The sequence below is a fragment of the Theobroma umbraticum genome, unplaced genomic scaffold (genome assembly GCF_002168275.2).
Source record: "Theobroma umbraticum cultivar Fairchild unplaced genomic scaffold, ASM216827v3 scaffold_95.0, whole genome shotgun sequence".
Taxonomy (NCBI): domain Eukaryota; kingdom Viridiplantae; phylum Streptophyta; class Magnoliopsida; order Malvales; family Malvaceae; genus Theobroma; species Theobroma umbraticum.
The window spans coordinates 10,832,931-10,842,926 of NW_018397257.1; the positions used below are offsets into that span (position 1 = coordinate 10,832,931).

Genomic DNA, 9,996 nt, shown 5'->3' on the forward strand with positions numbered 1-9,996 from the left:
AGTCTGAGATTGAGCCAAGTGGACGGTCGAGATGCGATGAAGCAGAGCAATTGTGTAAGCAGAGACGTAGAGGAGACAAATAAGGGAAAAACATAGCTCACATCGGAGAGAGAAAGGAATGGTTTTTGAGCCATTTCAGTCTTTTCAGTTGTTGAGTATAAAGAGTGAGAGAGTAAACCAGAGAGAGGGGCGTTGACACTTTCTTTCCCTTGAAGCTTCATTGGGTTTTAGGGTTGCTTTCAATCTTAGTTTTTTCTCTCCTCAAATTCCAGGTATTCCTCTGTAAAATCCCTTTAGTTTCTGCACTTTTTGACTTTGGTTTTTCCCTGTTTTGGGGTTTGTTTGCGTCTGGGTTTTTGAAGTGTTTGTTTGAAAGTTTCCATTTTCTTGGGAATTTTTGAGGTTTTTTCGTTTCCTTACAATGCAGCTTCATTTGGTGGTGTATTTCAAGGGTTTTCTTCTTTTCAACCATGATCTGGGCATTTTTTCCCCTGTTTTTGTTTCTAGTTCTTCAGGAACCGTTCAAGTTTGCACTTTTATAGCTGATGTTCTGTGCTTTTTCACAAGGAACTTTATTATTTTTCCATTTTAAAACTGGTAATCGACTGTAGTTTTTCGGCAGTGTAGAGCACTTTTTGTCACGTCAGTGGGCTATTCGTTTCGTTGTTATTTAATTTAATTTAATTTTTTATAGTAGTTAGTTTTTTTTTGTGTTAAAAAAAAATCTCCTTTTTGTCATTTTTGTGACCAAGCCATTCAAAAAGCTGTACCATTCTTTGCTTCATTTGGGATTTTTAACTGCGTTTACAAGTTTTTGTCATTTCATTTAACTCTTTCTTTGCAATTTCTGGTCCTTACTGTCTCCTGATGTCATGAAGGTACTTGCTTTTGGTGTATCCTCGTTCAATCCCTTAAATACTGCTATTTATTTGGTTGAAATTATGAGTTTTATGCTAAATATGGCAATTTCTGTCCCTTCAAGTTATCTCTTTTTTTGGAACTCTGGGTTCAAGCTCATTTTCTTAAAGCTTCCCTGATTGCGTACGTTGAAGGGTACTTTGTTTTATTATTTCTTTTATTGTACCATTCTTATCTGTTGGCTATTTGCTATTTGTCTATTTGTCTATTTTTGCTTGTGGATGTTCCAGCATTGACCAAGATAAGGTTTTTTTGCTGCAGATCAGCTGATATACTTTGTAAACATATCTTTCTTGTGTTTGCATGTTGGTGTTTGGTGCATATTGTTGGAAAAAAATCTCATTTTTAGGTAGTATATAGTTTCGGTGTCTTGACTTTGTTCCTCATCTTGGGTGTTTGAATGTCTATGTTTTTTCTTATATTCCACTCTGCTAAGATCTTTAAGCCATTTTCTGGTTCACGGAGCTCCCTGAATGTCTATGTATATGTTACTCTTAAAAGAATGGGATATATGTTTTCTTGTATCCCACTCTGCTAAGATCTTTAAGCCATTATCTGGTTCACTGAACTCCCTGAATGTCTATGTCTATGTTACTCTTTAAAGAATGGGATATATATTTATTGATTTCTCTTTAAGTTATTTAATGTAAAACTGATATTATTTTCGAGGAAATACATAGAGATAAACACTATCAAGTTGAATGAGTGAAATAATTAAATAAATACTTAATGATGTAGATGGATGAGGTTTAAGATTGTGATATATCAAGAGTAATTGCTTCTCTTTTTGTCTCTCTTTTTTGAATAATGAATTTATCAACTTAAAGATTTGAATAATGATTTTCTGCATGAAAGGGTTACACTGATAATATTACTGACTTTTTGGGGAGTTTGTGGTGTAGCTAAGCTTAAATGTTTGCTAGGATCTTTTTTCCTCTGCCTAATACATATTTTTCTTCTTGGTTAGGATATGGACTCGTTTGAGCCAGATGGAAATGGGGCAGCACAGGACTCTCTGCCTCCTCCCCCACCTGTGCCTCCCAATGTGGTGCCAATCAAAGCAGAATCTGAACCTGCAAAGAATAAGGTTGCACGTGTCCCAATGGCCAGGCGTGGGCTTGGTTCTAAAGGGCAGAAGATACCTATTCTTACCAATCACTTTCAAGTGAATATTGGAAATGTTAATGGGCACTTCTTCCATTACAGTGTATGTCATTTGATTCCTTTGCTCTATGCTTTTCCTTCCTTCCATTTGAGGTTTGGCAAACACTATTGATGCAAGTTTCTTCTTTCGTTTGCATTTGGTTCAACAGGTATCTGTTTCTTATGAGGATGGTCGCCCAGTTGATGGTAAGGGTGTTGGAAGAAAAGTGATCGATAGGGTGCATGAGACCTACAGCAGTGAGTTGGCTGGAAAAGACTTTGCATATGATGGGGAGAAGAGCTTATTTACTGTTGGTTCTCTTCCAAGTAACAAGCTTGAGTTTACTGTTGTACTTGAGGATGTTACATCTAATAGGTAGACATACACTTTGGATTGATTTTTAGTATTTATACTGGTACATTCATTGCTATTTCAGCTCTAACTGTTGACCTTTTTTATGTATAGAAACAACGGAAATGCTAGCCCTGATGGCCATGACAGCCCAAATGAGCATGACAGGAAGAGATTAAGACGGCCGTATCAATCAAAGACTTTTAGAGTGGAGATTAGCTTTGCTGCAAAGATTCCCATGCAAGCCATTCAAAATGCTCTGCGCGGACAGGAGTCAGAAAACTCGCAAGAAGCCCTGAGGGTGTTGGATATTATTTTACGGCAGCATGCAGCGAAACAGTGAGTTAATTATGTGTTTCTGTCACATGTGCTTGTGTCTGCATACCCTTTTGCTTGCTTTTAGGTTTTGATCCAGGATGTTATATTTATTTTGACATTTCATTTGATTTCACAGGGGATGCCTACTTGTTCGTCAATCTTTCTTCCACAATGATCCAAACAATTTTGCAGAGATTGGAGGTGGTGTCCTAGGATGTAGGGGTTTCCATTCGAGTTTCAGAAGCTCTCAAGGAGGTCTTTCACTGAATATTGGTTGGAGTCTTATCTCTCAGCTCTTGTGCATTTGCATGCCTTGTATTGTTTGTTCAATAACTCTTTTATCTTTCTATTTCAGATGTGTCAACTACCATGATAATTCAACCTGGTCCTGTAGTGGATTTTTTACTTGCCAATCAGAATGCAAGAGATCCTGACTCTCTTGATTGGACGAAGGTAATCAATAACAACTTTTTGTTGCAAAGTGAACTTGAGTTCCCTTGCATCAATCATTAAACCACTATTGCTTGATTCCCTGAATAGGCTAAACGTGTGCTTAAGAATCTGAGGATAAAAGTCAGTCCATCCAATCAGGAGTACAAGATTACTGGATTGAGTGACCAATTCTGCGAAGATCAGTTGTATGGTTTGCTGATTTACAACAGTGCTTTTTCTTTGATTTGTGCCAAATTGACTATTATTTTTCTTTGAGCTCATCATGCTAGCATGTGGTGTAGTGCTTGAGTTTCAAGTGATTATATTTTTATTTAAATTGTGTCCTTGATGTAGGTTTTCATTGAAGCAGAAAAGCACGAAGAGTGAGAATGGTGAAGCTGAGACTCTGGAGGTGACTGTTTATGACTACTTTGTCAACCATCGCAACATACAGTTGCGTTATTCTGCAAGGATGCCATGCATTAATGTTGGGAAGCCAAAGAGGCCAACTTATATTCCTATGGAGGTGAACTGATGCACTGTGGTTTTTTGTTTAATTAAATGATATATGTTTAGCAATTAATTCTTGTCTATGGTGTGTTGTGCATCTGTTGCAATCCTGTAGCTCTGTTCTTTGGTGTCCTTGCAACGTTACACAAAAGCACTATCCACTTTCCAAAGAGCTTCACTGGTGGAAAAATCAAGGCAGAAGCCTCAAGAAAGAATGAATGTCTTGTCTAATGTAGGTCTTTTCCCTGAGCTTTTGACTCGCAATATTCCATTGTGCTTTAACTTATGGGTCATGAGTGTTGCAAACTTTTGTGCAGGCTTTACGCAAAAGCAATTACAGTGCTGAACCCATGCTGCGGTCGTGTGGTGTCTCTATCAGCTCTAATTTCACCCAAGTGGAAGGTCGTGTACTGCCAGCCCCAAGGGTAGATAAGTGATATATGTTTTGCTGAATTTTCCTTTGTTCCCTTGATTAATCAAACTTTTATGTTGGTTGTTGAGGGTTATTTAGGATCATTCTTTTAGATCTACATTCTGACAAAGTTATCTTTTAATGACAGTTAAAAGTGGGCAATGGTGAAGATTTCTTTCCACGGAATGGGCGATGGAATTTTAACAATAAGGTCTTGTCTCTCATGGGTTTCAAAGCCTTCTATCTCATATATGATTCATCTCTTGTTTCTCACTTGTTCATTGTCTGCTTTCATAGAAATTAGTTGAGCCGACTAAGATTGCACGATGGGTTGTTGTGAACTTTTCGGCACGGTGTGATGTAAAAATCCTTGTACGTGATCTGATTAGATGTGGAGAAATGAAAGGGATTGTAAGTATTATATCCGACTTTTGTTTTGGTTGTAAGGGTTTTGTTAGTTAGCATAATGGGAAAAATATGGAATTCAACTTGTTGGCTTAAGTTCTTTTTCATGTCTCTTTTTTAGCATATAGATCCTCCATTTGATGTGTTTGAAGAGAGGAATCAGAACAGACGTTCCCCGCCTGTGGTTAGAGTGGAGAAGATGTGTGAGGAGATGCAGTCTAAACTTCCTGGAGCTCCACATTTCGTTCTTTGTCTGCTACCTGATAGGAAAAATTCTGATCTTTATGGTGTGCACAATCTCATCTGTTCATACATTAGTTATGCATGTTCTCTTTAAGTCTTTTCCTAACATATAAAGTTCCATGAATTTTTTAAGGTCCATGGAAGCGAAAGTATCTTGCTGAGTTTGGTGTAGTCACTCAGTGTATGGCTCCAACTAGGGTCAATGATCAGTACCTTACGAATTTGCTTCTCAAGATCAATGCAAAGGTGTGCTCGTATCAAATGTTTCTTCTTTTTTTACTTGAATCAGTTCCTCTGGTTGCAGTTTTAATCTTTTGTAGTAAAATCAGTAGTGTTATTGTTCTCTTTGTAGTTAAACCTGCTAATATCTCTACCATAACCTGCTCACAGCTTGGAGGACTGAATTCGATGTTAGCAATTGAACAAACACCTTCAATACCTGTTGTTTCTAAGGTTCCAACCGTCATCCTTGGCATGGATGTGTCACATGGCTCTCCTGGGCAATCCGATGTCCCATCAATTGCTGCGGTATGGTCAATTTTATTCCTTATCATTGGTGTCTTGAGTATGAAGCAGTTCTTAATGGTAGTTGCTGAGATATGATTAAGCAGTCTGCCTGTACTGAATTAATAATGCCTGCAGGGAAATTTCTTGAACTCTACTTAGAATATTTAGAGTTTTTGTATTTTTCAATTTGTAGGTGGTTAGCTCCAGGCAGTGGCCTCTGATTTCCCGCTACAGGGCATCTGTGCGTACACAGTCTCCTAAGGTTGAAATGATAGATTCTCTATTCAAACGAGTGTCTGACACTGAGGATGAAGGTATCATTAGGTGCGTTTCAATCATAAAGGTTATTTGACTAAAAAAAGGACAAGCGTTTTTTGTTGAAATTTAATTTAGATATCCTTTTTCTTTCTCTCTTTTTGGGAGGCCAAGGGCATGGGTGTGGGGCTGGTTTTAGTAAGAAAGTTGTATGATATGTTATTCTGCTGGTAATCATAAATGTCTGTAGTATTGTTACTATTGAGTCTAGTAAAGTTTATAGTTTGTGCACCTAACGTATCTTGTTTGATCTCAGGGAGCTTCTCTTGGACTTTTACATGAGTTCAGGAAAGAGAAAGCCTGATCAAATCATCATATTCAGGTTTCTTTTCATTTTGCATTGTGTTGTTTCTCATGTTCAATTTGTAATAATGGCCTGAAACACACATAGGTGGAAGAGTGCTTTGTTAGTGAACTCGGGTACAAAATTTGGTTTTCTTAGTTCTTAATTAACATAGGTTCTTCTATGCGTTGCACAATCTATTTCTATTTGTATCGACTTTGAGGCACTGGTGCATTTTATTCTCTCAAATCATTCTTTGCTTGTAACATGTGTAACTATTATTTGGGTAATATTGTATGCAATCTTCAAGTGTCTTTTATGTGCATAGTGTCTTCATGCTCCTTTCAGATTGTATATGTTGATGTCCATTAAACTCTCTATTAAGATAGCATGTTTCTTTCTGCCTGTTATTTGAAATGCTTTAGTTCTTTCTCTGCCTTTGCTGTTGCCCTCATTTTCTGTTCTGGCTTTGTGACTCAGAATTCTTTTAGATTCCCATTAATATTAGCATGCCCGTGTCATGAAGTTAGGCCTGTGAATGTAATACCTGCTGTGCAAAACTTTCTTGTATGTTATAATACTGTGAATAGTTGTCATACTATTGCAAGTTTTATGATTCATGTTTATTCTTGTACGGTAGTTTGTGGTTATTGTGCTGATGTTTCTGTTACATTTTAACAAGATGCTTGTGCAATATTTGCTTTCTTGCTCATTATTTTTGGGTTCAACTCAGGGATGGGGTTAGTGAGTCACAATTCAATCAAGTTTTAAACATTGAACTGGATCAGATTATTGAGGTATGCAATAGTGCTTTTTAATCATGGGAACTGAAAATTGTACATTCTTTTTTTTTTTCAAATTATTCATGCAAAATAAATAAGATCACAGTTTTAGTGATAAAATAATGTGTTCAAATGTTAGTGCTAGGGGTAAGACATCTCTTGTTAATGTTTCTAGGCTTGCAAGTTTCTTGATGAGGCATGGAATCCCAAGTTTGTGGTCATTGTAGCACAGAAAAACCATCATACAAAGTTTTTCCAGCAGGGATCTCCTGACAATGTCCCACCTGGTGAGGCTCACTTACTATTTGACTTGTCATTTGGTATCATTTTTATGGTTGTCAAACATGATCTTTTTTTTTCATTTCTTTTGCAGGAACTGTGATAGACAACAAAGTCTGTCATCCCAGGAACAATGACTTCTATCTCTGTGCACATGCCGGAATGATTGTAAGATATAGTTTGGCACTTGATACTTTCAATAAATAGATAAACAAAATGCCATTTGTTAAGAAACTTTAGAACGCCAGATATATTTTGGCACTGACACATCTAAAACATTTAATTGGTATACTGACTACATATTTCTGCTTGCCTTTCCTATTGACAATTCAATGTTTGTATATAAAGCTGTTGAACTCATATGTTTTTTTTTTTTTTGTGAAAGAAGATGCAACTGAATCAGAGTTCCTTGGATTCTCATCCAAGTTTTTCTCAATGCTTATGCTGTATCTCCTGTCTCTGTCTATGTATCTTTATGTAAGAGCCAAAAGTCATTAAAGTGATGATGGGAGGTCCACAGAATCCAGCTTTTAGGATTAAAATGATACTTAGATTTCTACCATGTTAAATTTAGTTTAGTTAAAACAGCAATCTTTGTAAGTTTTAAGGCCTGGCTTTGTGAACTTTGCTTTCTTTTTCTCCTTTTATATGTGATGCAAGGCTCTGACCTCTGACTTCTTATTGATGTGCTAATCATGCTCAATCCTGGTTTGGAGTTTTTTTCTCCATGTATTTGATTGGCTAATTTTGTGTTTAAAACAATTTGTGCTAAATATCTTTTGATAAATTCATGAGATAAAGAATTGCTATTATTGATTTTTTATGTGTTTCAAACCTTCTCGGTAGCCCATCTTTTCCTTATTGTAATATCTTTCATTCTTTTTATTATTTGTGTTTGCTGTTCAGGGAACCACAAGGCCTACTCATTATCATGTTCTGTTAGATCAGATTGGATTTTCAGCTGATGATCTGCAAGAACTTGTCCATTGTCTGTCGTATGTGTAAGTGTATAATCATGCCTTGTAACTGCTTCAGAAATATTTTCAGCTATAACTGCTGTCGCAATCCTTAAAATTCTCTGTTTATTGCAGGTATCAAAGAAGCACCACTGCAATATCTGTAGGTAAATATTCTGATTGAGATGCTACTTCAGTGTTTGTGATAGACTTTTTGGTTTACCTAATGATTTTCCCGCTTGATAAGATTTGTCTGGACTTTTATGCTCATACAGTAGTTTGTTGATTAACTGCATGATTTTGTAATTCCATTTTCAGTTAGTGTTTGTTTCAAATCTTACTTTCAAAAGCAAAATATGTATTCTCATCTTCACAATGTCCTTTTTGGTGTAGTTGCTCCAATTTGCTATGCCCATTTGGCGGCTTCACAGTTGGGTACATTTATGAAGTTTGAAGATGCTTCTGAGACATCTTCAAGCCATGGTGGGGTAACTGCTCCTGGAGCTGTTCCAGTCCCTCAGCTGCCCAAACTGGACCAAAAAGTCTGCAATTCAATGTTCTTCTGCTGAGGCCTTTGACCCATGTTTTGTACATAGGGCTTTTGGTTTTTGTCAACGGCTGGATATTTCTAAAGTATATTTCAAAGTTTAGAGGTAGGGCCCCTATTCCAGACTTCTATGATGATGTGCTGTTCTGAATCATCATCCATTTTGAATACTCTTGGGGTGCTTGCCCTAATGTTGCCTAAATATCTCCCTAATTTCTCCATTGCCCTAATGTCCAGTGGCCTTTACCTGTTTGGTTTATAAGTATCAGGTCATGGAAATGGTCACTTATTTACACTTTTCTGCTGAAAATCAGTTCATAGCCTAGAATACTTTATTCTAGTAAAAGATACTTTTTCAATTAGAGGAAGAACAAGGCAAATCTTGCTCTTATCTGTAAAACAGAACGAGTCCAATGCAGCAGGAAAACATTTGGTTTCCTTAGTTGTTTGAAAGCCTACCATAACGATGCTAAAACAATCTGCCCAATGCTAGAACTGGCTACAATAATGATTAAACAACAATAAATGATTAAACATCCTTCCTGCTAAAAAATCCCCAGTGTTTCATGTACCCAAAAGAGGCTGCAATGTTTCAGATATGTTGAAACAGGACCATCCATGCCAAAGAGGAGGCAAACAAAACAAGCAAGGTCAACTTTCCGGGGCAGTTTGATGCGGAGCCAATGGTAATGGGCAAAGAACTATTTGTAATTGTACTTGGAAGAGAGCCATTTGTCAGTGGAAAAGGTGGGGAGTCTTGGACAAAGACGGCGACTTTCATTCCTTCGAAGCAGTGGCCTCGGCCGCTAATGAAGTAATATGGTTTTGCCTCTGTCAGATTAACCACATCCCTTCCTCCCTTTGTGATGTTCTTGATGAAATCTTTGTCAATGCAGTTGTCATAGCTTGTCTCGTTCACTTGAAGAACAGTGTACAGCTGCTTGTTGAATCCAAAATCTACACAAAAAAGTGAAATTCAGGACTGTCAGTACAATTCAATTTCAGACCAAGAATAATGAAAGGCTTCCCAGGAAGACAGTTTGAATCAGAAAGAGGGAACTTACAGAGCCAATCACCCACATAGAACTGCTCATGGATCGCCCACTCAGTGAAGTTAACATTTGGTTTCCAAGCAAATCTTCCTCCTCCAACCCTGTGTAGGACTGGCTGCCTGCTCCCTGTGATCAGAACTGATACCATCTGCAGCAACACGAAGGCAAGTATTACCTTCAGGCCCCTCATTTTTCACCACTCTTTTCTCCCACCAAAGCTTTGTCTCTCTTTTAATGGCTATTTCTTGATAACAAGGATAATGAGCTACCAGCACATGCATTTCACATTCATATCCATATTAATCACAGAACTCTTACAGGTTTGTAGCAACAAGCACATTTTAGCATGACCAGACTAACTAGCTCACGAAATTTCCATGGGCAATAATCACCCTCTGTTGTTTTCGAACAGATCCTTTTGATGAATTTTGTATGATTGTGGGCACTGATCAAAGGTTTTCCGAGAGAAGATTAAAGCAGTGAAACGTGCTTATATGCTGAATTTTCAAGATATATTTCTTGTGACTGCAAAAGCTACTTCA

General features: G+C 37.3%; 2 protein-coding genes across 2 annotated transcripts; one reads left to right on the top strand and one right to left on the bottom strand.

Annotated features, from left to right (window-relative positions):
* The first annotated feature begins 97 nt into the window (after positions 1-97).
* On the top strand, positions 98-8,664 carry LOC110413018 (protein argonaute 4-like). The gene is made up of 23 exons (XM_021423718.2): positions 98-272; positions 1,886-2,125; positions 2,232-2,437; positions 2,528-2,752; positions 2,868-3,004; positions 3,087-3,184; positions 3,272-3,369; positions 3,518-3,689; positions 3,789-3,905; positions 3,991-4,098; positions 4,234-4,296; positions 4,383-4,496; positions 4,612-4,777; positions 4,867-4,979; positions 5,124-5,261; positions 5,434-5,564; positions 5,812-5,877; positions 6,572-6,635; positions 6,796-6,907; positions 6,994-7,067; positions 7,806-7,900; positions 7,991-8,022; positions 8,249-8,664. Exons 2-23 carry the CDS (start codon positions 1,889-1,891, stop codon positions 8,422-8,424), a joined length of 2,742 nt encoding a protein of 913 aa, XP_021279393.1. The 5' UTR covers positions 98-272; positions 1,886-1,888; the 3' UTR covers positions 8,425-8,664.
* Positions 8,665-8,867: 203 nt separating this feature from the next.
* Positions 8,868-9,602, bottom strand: ENODL20 (early nodulin-like protein 20). The gene is made up of 2 exons (XM_089782840.1): positions 9,467-9,602; positions 8,868-9,359 (listed from the first exon to the last, which is right to left on the bottom strand). Exons 1-2 carry the CDS (start codon positions 9,600-9,602, stop codon positions 8,995-8,997), a joined length of 501 nt encoding a protein of 166 aa, XP_089638966.1. The 3' UTR covers positions 8,868-8,994.
* Between the last annotated feature and the right edge of the window lie 394 nt (positions 9,603-9,996).